Genomic DNA, 15,452 nt, shown 5'->3' on the forward strand with positions numbered 1-15,452 from the left:
CGTGAACTAATCAGTTATTTCTCCAAAACCAGGGGCTTAGCGTCTTGATATGCAGGGCATGCACCTGCATATGGGCCAGAGCTAATTGGGGGCCCAAATACTGTGGGCCGGATTGCTGGTTTGAGCTGGTTTAAGCTGGTCCAGCTGGTCATGTGCTGGCTTAGGACCAGTGATGACCAGCTTAAATCTTAATAATACATTTAAGCTTTTTTTATACCCTTACATCCCATAAATAAATGTTGGATACAAGTGTTGTGTTTGAGTAAATGGGTTAATATTAAAAAGTAGCAATGTTTAGTGATTGCACCGTTAATTGTTTAAACTGTACATTTATACAGGTAAAATTAACTTAAATTTTATTCCGTTTCATGTAAAATTACCATGCTCTTTCTTCTCACTCCTGATAGAGGAACTAAACTTTTTTTTCATTCTGTGTTGTTAGTGGCTGGTAACAAGAAGTACAAGGTCACAGGCCAATTTCACCTTGGTGATCCATGGTGGAAAGTAAACTGTAGAGTTAACTGTGGGAGGCGCAGGTTTTTTACCGTTCGCTCCAGCTATCCCTCCTATAGTCTCCGCACCAATCTGAGATCAGAGGACTGGAAACTTGTCTCTTTTCTTAAAGAGTATGAGGCATACCCTCTGTTAACATGCTTATGGAGTGGTTGCACAATGACACAGATGTGGAGCCTATCAATGTCCCGGATGTCCTGCAGGATTTTGAAGATTCAGCTGTGGCTGAACAGCTCAAATCAAATGTCATTACCTCAGGTTGGATCACTTTTATCACCTACTTTCATAGCCTTTAAAACTATTTGTTTCTTCCATTCAATAAATTCACGAAAGAACCTCTGGAAGCACATACATTGAACAGAAGATGCTGCTGGAGAAGATGCAACAGTGGAAAATTGCATTTGAAGGGGCCTTTTTCCTAAACGAGCAAGAGGTGCTGATAAATAAGAACAACAAGGTGGCACAACCTCTTCAGCTACGAAATAGACATTTCTGAATGCTTGAGGGACCTGTTGAGGGAGACTCTTAGAAGATCCACTTGGATGTGAGGAAAGTTCTTCAAAGAGCTGTGATGGAGAGACTACGGGGGAAGGCTTGTGATGCAAGAACATCGACCTCCGAAAACAATGACCTTTTGTGTTTTGTCCTCCTTGTGCAAAGTGTCAATGGTCATCTTTTGGACAACGGCCAAGACATCAGTCATCTCCATGATTTTGCAGCGTACAGAACTAGACTGAGAGACCATTTAAAGGCCTTTACATATGTTTTGAGTTAATTAGCTGATTAGAGTGTGGCACCATGTGTCTTCAATATTGAACCTTTTCACAATATTCAAATTTTCTGAGATTTTGGGATTTTCCTTAGTTGTCCGATATAATAATCAAATTTAAAAGAAATAAACATTTGAAATATATCAGTATGTGTGTAATGAATGGATATAATATACAAGTTTCACTTTTTGAATGGAATTAATGAAATAAATATTGATATTCTAATTATATGACCAGCACCTGTATATATTATAATACGTTTTCAATTTAGTATTGTTAACTTTCTGAAATTTAGGTAGCATTAAAAATGTGTTTGTATAATTGGTTGCTATTGACATTCACAGAGCTAAATATTAATCATGCGATCAATGTGTTTTTTTTCCCCTTAAATTTGAATTATGCCTTATTTCCTTTTTATTATTAATCAAGAAAATATTACAATGTCATGTTAAATACCATTCTACGCCTTGCGTAGTTGTGAAATGATTGGCTGAAAGAGTTCTGCAGCGGCGAATCAGTGACGAGCAATCCCGGAAGACGCGCAGTGTCGTCAAAGCTGTCAGCAGTTTGTGGTGCTACTACTTCAAATCAACGCTATTGTTTTCAGTTCATTGCATTCAGTAATTTATATTTTAATCATGTCCGCTAGAAATCCAGGAATGCATCTTGGTGAGTCGGTTTTTATTTAATTCCATCCTATTAGCATAGTCTCCAAACGAAGCAAGGCGTTTACGTTAATGTATGACTCTAAGTTACCCTTTCCACGTGATAGTGTGAACATTTAATTAAACGGGACAGATGTTTTTTTGTGAACTACGACTGAGCTAGAGATAATATGGGTGTGATGTAGTTTATACGCTGAAAACTGTAAAGTGCAAAGTATATTCTTAGTGTTATGTGTAGTTAATTTTTAACTCCATCTGACCAGTTATGAACTCCTTATTCAACCTTCTGGCCTTTGTAGTTAATTTGAAATTTTATTCTGGATTTCTTCCTTCCTTCCATATATACAGTTATTTTAAAACTATTTACAGATGAAACGCACTTAATGAATCTCACATGACTTGTGTGTCTCATTGAGCAGAGGGAAATAACAAGACAATAACTGACTTTAAAACGTCTTTTATTATTTATTTTTTGTCTTTTTTTAGATCTGGAATGGGTGTCAAAAGTCCGAGTCAACACTCAGGCTGTTCTTAAACGAGCTCAGCAGATCCAGGGATGCAAAGTGGCTAAAAAACAGTGGCAGGTAAACCGTTTACTGTATTCCCGATTTTGCTTTATGCCAGCTCAAATACATCTTTAATGACCTGCTTTGTTATTGTAGGCTGCCTGGTTGCTGAAGGCCGTCACGTGCATTGATCTGACGACCCTCGCTGGTGACGATACACCTTCCAATGTCCATCGACTCTGTATGAAGGCCACACAGCCAATCCGTCATGATCTGCTGAAGAGCATGGACATGCACAACAAAGGTCTGTCAGAAAGGTGCCTCTGCCTGGAGGATTTTTTCAGAATTTTGACACATCATCCCTCTTGTTGCTCTCGAATGACTGATTCCACATCTGTGTTACATTCTGTTACTAATCTTGCAGTTTGCAATGTAAAATAAAAAAAAATGTCCCTCTTAAATGTAACTAAAAATGCATTTTAAACCATTTAAATCCAAGAAACAAATTACTGTTAGAAGCATTTTAGATCATGATAACTGACAAATCAATTCAGAAATTTGGATCCGTGCAGATAGTTAGATCAGATAGTAGATACTAGTGCATTTAATGATACTATATAATACAGCTTAATGACAAATAAAGGGAGTCTCTCACTTTAAATATAATACACTACTGTTTACAAGTTTTCAATTTCAAATAAATGTAATGAATAATCTTGCATCCCATTAATTATTATTATTATTTTAAAATATGTTAAAATAGAAAACCGCTATTTTAAATTGCTACAATATACAATATAACACTTTTTCTGTGTTTTTAAGTCACTAACATGTCTTACCATGCCTCAGACCTCTGAATGGTGAGATCTATTTTATTTATATATTTTTGTGTTTATGGTTTTCAGTGTAAATAATATAGGCTTGTCACTGTAGATCCGCCCACAAGAGGGAGACAAAGCTCTTTTCACAGAAGTTGACTGACTGAAGAGATCAGAGACTTCAACAACTTAAATTCTACCGTTTCCTAAATAAAACAATTGTATGCAACATAATAAACATTAGACATTAAAAGGACTTTTATGTAGTTTTCTTTATATTTTCATTCTGCATTTTTATGTGTTTTTACATTATATTGTCTTACGTTATATTAATTTTAGTTTTCTCCAACCTGAACACTGTGTGTGTGTGTGTGTGTGTGTGTGTGCATGATTTCAGGAATCACGACTGCAGCAGTCTGTGTGTACCCCTCACGGGTGACTGATGCCGTGAAGTCTCTTAAAGCAGCCAACTCTAGTCTTCCTGTTGCATCTGGTAAGACATTTGAAACAGCTGATCTCAAAACACGTTTCATTCCTTCCTCAGACATCTTCCCAGAGAGGGTGCAACCGCATTGTCTCACCGCACGCTCTCTTTTTTTCATTCTCTTTGCTTCAGTGGCTACTGGTTTCCCTGCTGGACAGACCCCATTGAAGACCCGTCTCGCAGAGGTACAGATGGCTGTGGAGGATGGTGCTACGGAGATCGATATTGTCATAAACCGGACTTTGGCACTCACTGGGCAGTGGGGAGGTGTGTGTAACAATGGGTACTAAGGAAATTCAGATACTACTCCCACAAAAAAATAATATTTATAATTTTGCTGTTGGTTTAAGCTGGTCTCTTCTAGACTGACTAGCTGACACTGGCCATAACCATCAGCATGTTTTTTTCTTTAGTTCTAGTTTGGTAGTTGGTGAACATACAACTGGATGACCGTTAATTTTAGTCTCTATAATCTCCTCAGCCCTCTATGATGAGATCCGGCAGTTCAGAGAGGCCTGTGGAGACGCCCATATGAAGACCATCCTGGCAGTGTGTCACGATGGACTGGCACGAGGTGCCTGAGGTGGGTCTCGAACCCGGGTCTCCCAGTCAGGGTAAGTTAGTTCTCTACCTCCGGTCTACTGGGGAAAACAGTTTCGTAGAAGACCCATGTGCAGAAGGAAGGGCAAACTCAGAGGCTCAGGTAACCCAAAGGCAGGCAGTCTTTACTTGATCTCAGTGGTAAAATATAAACAGAATATCAGTTACAGCTTTACAGCACCAAACAGAAGGTAATCCAATAAGCAACTGGAAAATGAAACTTAACAGGTCTACAACACAGGTAGTACATACTGGGTAGGCTCAAGACTGAACACAGCACAATGAAACTGCCAAACTTAAATAGGTCAAAGAACAGGTGGAAAACATTAACTTAATGAGCAGTCTTAATTAAAGAGTTCACGGCCGTTAGTGCCACCTAGTGGCCTGGAAGGTTCTCATTAAGGTGCAGGGGGGTGCCCACCAATGGTTGGGAGAGTAATTACATGTGGTACCAGACAGCGCTCCCTAGTGGCTTGGAGAGTAATTACAAGAGGAGTCTTACAGGAGCCCCTCTCTCAGGAACGGCTCCTGACGTTCCGTTGGCTCTGGTTGGAGTCATGGCGGTGGAACTCTCTGATCAGGTTTGGATCTAGGATGTCTTTAGCTGGCACCCAGGACCGCTCTTCTGGGCCATAACCCTCCCAGTCCACTAGGTATTGCACACTCCCACGGACTCGACGTGAATCTAGCAGTCGACGGACCGTATACACTGGCTGCCCACCCACGACTTGGGGTAATGGAGGGGGCTTCTTGGCTGTGGACAGAGGAGAACAGACAACCGGTTTCAAACGTGAAATGTGAAAAGTGGGGTGGATGCGCATAGACCTTGGTAAGAGTAGCTGGTAGGACACAGGGTTGATCTTCCTAAGGATCTTAAAAGGACCAATGAATCGGGGTGCCAGTTTCCGAGACTCTAGATGAAGTGGAAGATCTTTAGTTGACAACCACACCCTCTGACCTTGACGTAGTGATGGCCCAATTCTACGGTGCTTGTTGGCCTGTTTCTGCTGCTGTTGTGATGCTCTCAGTAAGGCTGTACGTGCTCTCCGCCAGGCCTGACGACACCGCTTGACTAGTTGAGTTGCAGCAGGTACCTGGACCTCCAGTTCCTGCTCAGAAAACAAAACTGGGGGAAACCCAAATTGACATTCGAATGGAGTCATGCCCAAGGATGAATGGTGTAGGGTGTTATGAGCAAATTCAGCCCAGATCAGACGGGAGCTCCAGGTGCTTTGATTATTGGACACCAGGCACCTGAGGGTCTTCTCAATCTCTTGGTTGACCCGTTCTGTCTGCCCATTAGACTGAGGGTGGAAACCAGAAGACAGACTGATGGATGCTCCAATTAGACGGCCAAAAGCTTTCCAAAATCGAGAAGTAAATTGTGACCCCCGATCAGAGACCATGTCTTGAGGAAACCCGTGGATCCTGAAGACGTGCTGCATCATGAGGTCTGCGGTCTGACAAGCTGTGGGGATCTTAGGCAGAGGTATCAGGTGACATGCTTTTGAGAATCTGTCTACTACCACCAAGATGACTGTGTTACCTTGTGATTTAGGAAGTCCAGTAACAAAGTCCAGGGAGATATGGGACCATGGACGTCTTGGGATGGGTAAAGGATGGAGTAGCCCTTGAGGGTGGGTCTTAGACTCTTTATTCTGGGCGCATACAGAACAGCCAGACACAAATCTTCGGACATCCACCTGCATACTGGGCCACCAAAACCGTGTCTGGATGCGCTTCAAAGTTCTTGCAACTCCAGGGTGACCCGAAAGAAGAGATGCATGTCCCCACTGCAACACATCAGAGCGTACAACATTAGGAACAAAAAGGCGGCCTGGGGGGCCATTACCTGGGTCAGGCTGTTGTCGTTGAGCCTTCTTTACTGCCACTTCTATTCCCCACTGAACCCCTGCCACCACCTTGGAGCTGGGAATGATGGGCTCAGGTCTGTCCTCCACATCTGGCATGTCGAACTGTCGCGAAAGGGCATCAGGTTTTGAGTTCTTTGAGCCAGGTCGATAAGAGAGAATGAACTCAAAGCGGTTAAAAAAGAGAGCCCATCGGGCCTGGCGTGGATTCAGCCTCTTAGCCTCCCGGATGTATGTGAGGTTCCGGTGATCTGTCCAAATGACAAATGGGTGTTTGGCCCCCTCTAGCCAGTGTCTCCATTCCTGTAGTGCCAGCTTCACCGCCAGTAACTCTCGGTTACCTATATCATAGTTCTTTTCTGCTTGGGTGAGTCGACGTGAAAAAAAGGCACAAGGATGAAGCTTATTGTCCCTCTTGGCCCGTTGAGACAAAACAGCTCCCACGCCGACATCTGATGCATCCACTTCTACTACAAAAGGCAAATCTGGATCAGGGAGGGTCAGGATGGGTGCAGAGGTGAAGCGGTGCTTGAGCAGCTCAAATGCCTGATTAGCCCCTTCAGTCCACTGAAATGGCTTTGAGGTCTTCTTGGTAAGGGCTGTAAGGGGTTCTGCAATAGAGCTGAAATTTCTTATAAACCTCCTATAAAAATTTGCAAACCCAAGGAAGCGCTGTACCTGTTTGACAGAGCAAGGCTGAGGCCAGTTCAGAACTGCTTGGGTTTTGCTAGGATCCATCTGAATGCTGCCGTTGGAGACAATGAACCCAAGGAAGGAGACAGTTGATACATGGAACTCACTTTTCTCAATCTTCACAAAGAGCTTGTTTCTTAACAGTTGAGACAAAACCTGCCGGACATGCTGGACATGATCTTGGTAACAGCGGGAGAAGATTAAGATGTCATCCAGATAAACAAATACAAATTTGTTTAGCATCTCTCGTAGAACATCATTAATGAATGCCTGGAAGATGGCTGGGGCATTGACTAGACCAAAGGGCATTACCTGATACTCATAATGGCCAGTTGGGGTGTTGAACGCCGTCTTCCACTCATCCCCGGCACGGATCCTGACCAGGTGGTAGGCGTTCCTAAGATCCAGTTTGGTGAATATTGTGGCACCTTGTAGAAGTTCAAAGGCGGAGGTCATCAATGGCAGTGGGTAACGATTCTTTACAGTGATACGATTTAAACCCCGGTAGTCAATACATGGACGGAGACTGCCATCCTTCTTTCCCACAAAGAAAAACCCAGCACCTGCTGGTGAGGTTGAAGGGCGGATGAATCCACTGTCAACAGCCTTGTTGATATATTCCTCCATAGCAGCTCTTTCTGGGGCAGACAGAGAGAATAGCCTCCCTCGAGGTGGACAGGTGCCAGGATGCAGTTCAATGGCACAATCATAAGGTCTATGGGGAGGAAGAGAGGCAGCACGTTCCTTGCTGAACACTTCACAGAGGTCTGCATACTCTTGGGGGACACGGGATAACTCGGGAGAGGTAGAGAGATCTGTGGAAGCCACTTGTCTCATTCCAGATATAGCCAGGCTCTCCTTGGATGGGAAGGTTGCCTGTGGCTCAAGAGAATGACAGAGAGACAAACCAGACACACAGCAATTAGGCCCCCACCCACTTATCTGGTTGGAAGACCAGTCAATTCTTGGATTATGCAGAGCTAGCCAAGGATACCCAAGGATCAAAGGGAACTCGGGAGAATTAATTAAAAAAAACTGTATCTCTTCTCTATGAGAACCTACTTGAAAATGGAGCAATGTGGTGCACTGGCTTACCTGGCCAGAACCTAGGGGCCTTCCATCCAATGCGGTAACAGTTAAGGGATCATGGAGAATGATGGGCTGGATCTTTAACTGTGTTGCCAATGCGGAATCCATGAAGTTTCCGGCAGCACCAGAGTCTATGAAAGCCATGAGCTTGTGACGTTCATTGCCCCAGGAAATTGAAACATCAATCAAAAGGCCCGAAGCTGCTGGTCGGGGGTAAGTAATTACTCTCGTCCCAGGCCCCCTCGTCTTGGGCGAGAGCTGCCTTTTCCCGCCAGTTCAGGACAATTGGACCGAAAGTGACCGGACTCACCACAGTACAGGCAACACTTATCTCTCATTCGTCTCTCCCTCTCAGCCTGTGATAACCGGGTTCTTCCCAGTTGCATTGGCTCCTCAGGACACCCAATCAGTGAGGAAGGTTCCACAAAACCAGTGGGGGTGTGGATCGCGGGTAGTCGAGTCTCATGACAACGTTCACTTTGACGATCTCGAATGCGGTTGTCCAGTCTGATGGCAACATCAATTAGAGACTCCAAATCAGGGGCTGGGTCTCTGTAGGCCAGCTCATCCTTTAACTCACGTGATAGAGCACGATGGAATGCAGCTTTCAGGGCTCGTTGATCCCACTCACTTTCGGTAGCCAGGGTGCGGAACTCGATAGCAAACTCTGCAACACTGCGGGTTCCTTGTGCAAGTTGAAGAAGTCGATGATCAACCTCTGCTCCACTAACAGGGTGGTGGAAGACCTTCCTCATCTCAGCTATGAAGAGATCACTGTTGGACGTGAGAGGAGACCTCCTCTCCCAGAGAGCTGTAGCCCAATCCAGTGCTTTTCCCACAAGAAGGGTTGTCATATAAGCCACTCTGCTGCTCTCTGTAGGGAAACTGTTAGGCTGCAGTTGGAAAGCAAGGGTACACTGGGTAATGAATCCTCGACACCTCTCTGGGTTCCCATCATACCTCTCAGGGGCTGGAAGTCTAGGCTCAAGCAGGGGACCAGGTGGTGGAGCAGTACCTTGGGACAGGACTGGCAGAACTGGAGTAAGTTGAGGTATGGACTGGGTTTGTTGGTCTGTAGAGGCTTGAGATACAGATTGAAGTCTCAGACGCTGCAGAATCTCAGTCAGGATTTGTTCATGTTTATGAATGGCCGCAGCTTGACTAGAGAGCTCAGATAGTATCCGTTCCACATTGGAGGGAGGAGTCTGTTCCTCTGCTGGGTCTACTTCCATGGTTCAGTCTTGCTGTCACGATGGACTGGCACGAGGTGCCTGAGGTGGGTCTCGAACCCGGGTCTCCCAGTCAGGGTAAGTTAGTTCTCTACCTCCGGTCTACTGGGGAAAACAGTTTCGTAGAAGACCCATGTGCAGAAGGAAGGGCAAACTCAGAGGCTCAGGTAACCCAAAGGCAGGCAGTCTTTACTTGATCTCAGTGGTAAAATATAAACAGAATATCAGTTACAGCTTTACAGCACCAAACAGAAGGTAATCCAATAAGCAACTGGAAAATGAAACTTAACAGGTCTACAACACAGGTAGTACATACTGGGTAGGCTCAAGACTGAACACAGCACAATGAAACTGCCAAACTTAAATAGGTCAAAGAACAGGTGGAAAACATTAACTTAATGAGCAGTCTTAATTAAAGAGTTCACGGCCGTTAGTGCCACCTAGTGGCCTGGAAGGTTCTCATTAAGGTGCAGGGGGGTGCCCACCAATGGTTGGGAGAGTAATTACATGTGGTACCAGACAGCGCTCCCTAGTGGCTTGGAGAGTAATTACAAGAGGAGTCTTACACAGTGGGAGAGCTAAGAACCTTCACGAATGTCTACAAGGCCAGTTTGGTGTCCATGATGGCAGGTGAGAACATTAAACATAGATCTCAGAATCAGAAGTGCAATTGAGTTGTAAATTGCAGAAATGGGATTTCTCTAGGAAACTGCTTGCAGTCGTACAGCCTTGAACTTAGAAACAGATAGATGAATAATTAGTTTACAATGTCAATATCAAGAGTTTTTCATAAGTTTGTTTATTAGTAGAATGTTAGAGGTCTGTTACACACCATTATACTTCAAGCTTGATTTGCTTCAGTGATAAATATGCCTTACAAAATATGAGAAAATTTCAGGGCTCATGATTTAATGCATTTATATTAATTTAATGTTTTTTTTTTTTTTTTTTTGCTAATTTATATTATTTCAATTACCATTGTCTATTATTATTTTCTTTCTTTTTTATTGTGGTTGCTCCCCATGACTTCGGACATTATTATTATTATTATATGGACATAGTTTATAATATTATAATATTCAAATATAATAATATCATAAATTACATTAATGCATACTTCTTTTTTCTGATGCCAAGTTTATGCCAAACTACTTGATGAGGTTTTCTTTTAAAGAATATCACTATATTATGATATCAGTACGGTTGTATCAATCTTCAAAACTTGAATTTCTATCAAAGTTTATTCCAAAACATATATATACATTTTAATTTTAATTCAGAGATGCTGAAACATTTTTTAAATTGCATTTATTTTTTGAAACATATAATTGTAATGATCATTATCCATTATTCTGTAATTAGGGCTTCAGTTTTTTATTATAACATATAGTTAAGTACATGTTTATTTTATTTTAATTGTAATTGTCTAACAAACATTTATGTAGCATATAATTGTTTAAATGATCATTATATATTACTCTGTAAATAAGGCTTTTATTTATTATTTTATATATATATATATATATATATATATATATTTGTTTTTTTACCGTATGATTTAATTTCTACCTTTTTTCAGAAGAACACAAATAAGTTTGAGTTCACCAGCAGGAACTAACTTCACAAGCTAACCAGTTAAATCTGGTCTCCTGTTAGCAAGTTTGATAGTTTGATCTTTTGCCCACAGCGTGGCGCCATTGCTCATCCATTCTGCACTCTGCATCCAGATGTCCAAACACACACACACACACACACACACACATGGAACAGGCCAGTGACTGTATGCTTAAATAGCCATTGCACATTAAGCCGATTACTGTACCCAATTGTCAGCGGCTCTGATAGGGATCGTTATTAAAATGCATTGCTTTTGTCTCTGTGCTCATTCCTTAATCTCCCCTTGTTCCTATGAATTGCGTACGAGGTTTCTGAAATTGAATGATAATTTCACCTATTAATCTCCGACGCCGGAGCTATTTTACTCCCACGCTCTCTGGCAGTGTCCCTCCGCTCCGCCGCAAATGAATAGAGCTTCATTACTGTCGCCTGCGTTTAATAACCGTTATCCATTATCGTGTAATTAAGACTCCCCAGAACGAATCTCAAGGATTATGTCAGTTTGAGGGAGAGGCTGAGAAATGGAGTGAAAGGGTGTCAGAGGAAAGAGTGGAAAAACATATAGAACCTATCTTTAATGAACTGGAAAATGTTCATCTTGTTCTGTGCGGTAATGAACAGTCATTAGACACAAGGAAGGGCAGGCGGAACACGGGTGATGGGGGTTAGAGCTGGTCCACAGTTTGTGGTTCATCTATTAGAAGCATCATTTTATCTTCTATTTTTATCAGAACGCTGATAAACCGTAATTGGCTATGAAGGAGAGGAAGGGAGAAATGAAAGCTCTTATTGATGAATGAACGCACACCCTCTGCGCCCTGCAGACGGGACCATATGTTCTTGTCTAGCCTCCCTTGCCCTCGCGACTAATGTCCTGTCGCGGTGCAAAAATCTGACGCCTCTCTGAAGTTCTTGAATGGAGATGCTAAAAATGTGCAGGACTTTCTATTTTCAGATCTCGTTGGAGTGAACTTTGACTAGGGGTTCACGATAAATATCGGGCAATAATTAATGCGCATTAATTATCGGCCGATATTTATCATGCACCCCTAACTTTGACCTGTCTATCGGAACAAAACAAATGTCAGATGGAAGATTTTGCATTTAGAATTACTAATCAGTGGAGTATGCGGATTCATCTTGACACATGTCATGTTTTAAGAAATGTACTTTTCACAGTACATTTGCAGTTTTTAAAATCTTTTGTATACTTTAAGAAAACTTTCAGCTTGATGAAAATGGCATGTGGTTTAATCCTCAAGTCAAAATTAATAGCATTTTTTCTTTACAACTTGAATACATGTGATTGTACGCATCTTAATGATTATGTTCAGAAAGTTTTTTTTAATATTTTTTTAGAGGTCAAAATTATTCACTTATTTATTTGGTTAGTTCAGGTTGCTAAATGTCAGGTGGTGTGACTCCCAAAATGCACTGATATTTATATCGAGATATGATATATGACCTTAAAAAATATCAAATTAATTAGATATAATTCATGTTTTGTCTTCTTCTTATTTAATTTAATTAATTATTATTATTATTTTTCTATTTAGTAAACTTTTAATTATTTGCTTAGATAAATAGAATATTTTCCTTACATTTTGAATACATGTGAGAATATATCTTAATGATTATGTTCAAAAAGTTTTTTACACATATTTTTTGAGGTCATATATCAAATTTTGAGGTAAATATCATTGTTTTTGGGAGAGGCTTCGCATGACATTTAGCAGCCTGAACTAACCATATTGTGACTGATTCATAAAAAGGTCAAATTATTTGATCATTCAAAGCTTTTCAAATATTAATAATATTTGCATTATTAAATGAATCAAGATTTTAGTCATTTATATATATATATATATATATATATATATATATATATATATATATATATATATATATATATATATATAAGGCTTTTTTGGCCTACATAACCATGAAAATGGACCAGACCTTATGCCAGTAGTCAAAAGGTTTTATGTCTCCTGTACTTTCTATCTACTAGGATCTGACTTCATCAAAACTTCAACTGGCAAGGAGACTGTCAATGCCACTTACCCCATTGCCATAGTAATGGTCCGGGCAATCCGTGACTACTTCTTACGGACAGGCTACAAGGTAAACCTCAAAATCATCGTATTTTCCATAAATCATCCTGCCTGCTGACTGATGCTTTTGTTCCTCAGGTGGGTTTCAAGCCTGCGGGAGGCATCCGTACAGCGCAGGAGTCTCTGGTGTGGCTGACCCTGATGAAGGAAGAGCTTGGAGACGAGTGGCTAAATTCTCACCTTTTCCGCCTGGGAGCGAGTAGCCTGTTAGCAGACATCGAACGGCAGGTAATTAAACCAACACAATGTTTCACACTCTCACAGCTACTCTATTCTGGCTTCAGGTGTGAGAAACTGATAATTACCACCCATTATGGATGGAAACAGTCACTAGTATGTGTCATGACCCTGGTCTCCTGTGATGAACAGGATATAGATTAGCCCTTTTAGTTATGTATAAATAAGATTGATTTACTGAAGTAGAATTTTAATTTTATTTTTATTATTACAGATTTACCACTACGTGACCGGACGCTATCCTGCATATCATGAACTTCCTATGGCCTGAATCTGTGAAAAATCAGGGGAGATTTGAGCCAATGAAAACTGAAAACAGCCTCACATCTGTTTATGAGGTCTACTATAAAGAAAAGTCATATTGTCTTAAAGGGGAAGTTAATGTGTTCAGAGTGAAAATTCTGTCATCATTTACTCACCCTCGAGTTTTTCTTCTGTTGAACACAAAATAAGATGTTTTGAAAAATCTTGGTAACCAAATATTTGACAGTCGCCATTGACTTTCACAGTATGAAAAAAAAAAAAAAAAAAAAATATATATATATATATATATATATATATATATATATATATATATATATATAATTTTTTTTTTTTTTTTTTTTTTTTTTGTGGGTGTGTATGTGTGTGAGTGTGTTTATATGTGTGTTTAAAAAAGTTACTCATACAGGTTTGGAACAAGTGGACAGTGAGTAACTGATGACAGAATTTTCATTTTTGGGTGAACTACCCCTTTAATTGAAGTCCTGTATCTTTCATAAACTAAGAATATATTTTATTATAATGTAAAAACTTGAGATATGGTACGAAAGTATTTTCAAATCATCTTGTATAATATTTTAAACCCAAGAACATTTCTGGATGACATGGTGCTACCTGAACCATCAGAAGTAAAAGTGCTCACATAACATCGGTGCAAAGGCCTCTTGCATCACTTTCTCATCTCTGCGATTCCCAGCAGTAGTTGTTCCTCAGACAAGCGTACAGATCATGTAAGCTGCTCCTGGGGATAACGCTGTCACTGTCCGAGGCTGATGTTATTTGACTTCGGCTGAGCTAATTTAATTAATCAAGAGCTGGATGTCAGAAGTGTGTGTTTGGGATTAATTAAGAGGGGTTAAAAGAGTTGAAATGATCAGATTAAGCCGCGTGCCAGTTAGAGCTTCGTTTGAAGACCGAGAACTTTCTTTTCCTTCTCCATCTTTTGTCCTTAATTAAGAGATCTCGGGCCGTGCCCTTGACTGGGATGGAGGATAAATGACTGTATTAATTGTAGAATGGGGAATGAGCCGAGAGGTGCGAGTGGGTAGCGAGAAAGAAACTTCCCTAAGTTCAGTTGGAAAACTGGAGCACAAATAGATTTGTATTCCCAGAGAAGCGCTAAAAGCTTAATAATACCTGCATGAGCACTATTGTAGGGCTGGTATTAGCATTCACTAGAGATCCACAAAGCAGCGGGATCTAGAAAGAATCAGCTAATTAATGCACAGAAATAATTATTTAGAACTTGATTAAAGCCCAGATTTTAAAGGTAAAAGAAAATCGATCCTTCTGTCCATTTATCTGTCCTTCTTTTCTTTTGTGTATCCATCCATCTATCTTACATGTTTATTTGCTGTGCAGCTGATTGTCAGCTGTGTGTTGTGCCTGTGTTTCATTAGCAGTGGTAGTTTATGAGGCCACACTGGCAGGGCTGAGTAAGAGTGATGGAGCCCGGGCGCTCCGTCTGGCTCTCCCCTCCTCCCTCAGGCCATGACAGATTAGCTTCACTTACATAAAGGCATGTAGATCATCTGCAATCTGGAGCCGTGGCCCGTGCCACCAAGCCAGATAATGCTGAGGGATTGAGTTAGCCTTTAGATTGATTCTCCCCTCCACAGACAAACACTTCCTCTCCTTTTGCTTTCTTCCCTGTTTTGCTTCTAGCTCTCACATCTCTCTTACTCAGTCATGTTCTCTCTTTTAGGCAGCTTATAAGCTCCAGTTGTGTTTTTTTTATTTCATACGAGCTCACATATAAAATGTTTTTTTTTTCATCTTCATCTTCCTCCCTTTTTGTCCAATACAAAGCAGCCCTAACTGCATTCTAAGTCAAAATAAACTAATTTTACCAAATATGTGAAGAAATATGCTATTGTATATTATACAACATTTAAGTGCCAGTAAGTTGTAGGCAAATAAAATAAGTCACCCTCTCCTTGTAATACCTGTGTCATACTCTTGTCATTATAGAGTTGTGTCCTGAT

General features: G+C 41.0%; 1 protein-coding gene across 1 annotated transcript; it reads left to right on the top strand.

The window, feature by feature from the left end:
- Positions 1–1,786: 1,786 nt before the first annotated feature.
- Positions 1,787–13,736, top strand: LOC127976041 (deoxyribose-phosphate aldolase-like). Its single transcript, XM_052580148.1, has 10 exons — positions 1,787–1,952; positions 2,435–2,532; positions 2,611–2,758; positions 3,670–3,765; positions 3,889–4,023; positions 4,238–4,309; positions 9,809–9,868; positions 12,867–12,979; positions 13,048–13,197; positions 13,421–13,736. The coding sequence occupies exons 1-10, from the start codon at positions 1,922–1,924 to the stop codon at positions 13,475–13,477; spliced, it is 960 nt and encodes a 319-aa protein (XP_052436108.1). The 5' UTR covers positions 1,787–1,921; the 3' UTR covers positions 13,478–13,736.
- Positions 13,737–15,452: the final 1,716 nt, after the last annotated feature.

The sequence above is a fragment of the Carassius gibelio genome, chromosome A4 (assembly GCF_023724105.1).
Source record: "Carassius gibelio isolate Cgi1373 ecotype wild population from Czech Republic chromosome A4, carGib1.2-hapl.c, whole genome shotgun sequence".
In the NCBI taxonomy this organism is placed as follows: domain Eukaryota; kingdom Metazoa; phylum Chordata; class Actinopteri; order Cypriniformes; family Cyprinidae; genus Carassius; species Carassius gibelio.

What these genes read in the sequence shown, in the direction of transcription:
- LOC127976041 (XM_052580148.1), top strand. Translation starts at nt 1,922, where the DNA reads ATGTCCGCTAGAAATCCAGGAATGCATCTTG. An exon ending in AAATCCAGGAATGCATCTTG is followed by an intron (nt 1,953 to 2,434) that starts GTGAGTCGGTTT and finishes GTCTTTTTTTAG; the next exon opens with ATCTGGAATGGGTGTCAAAA. An exon ending in TAGCAGACATCGAACGGCAG is followed by an intron (nt 13,198 to 13,420) that starts GTAATTAAACCA and finishes TTATTATTACAG; the next exon opens with ATTTACCACTACGTGACCGG.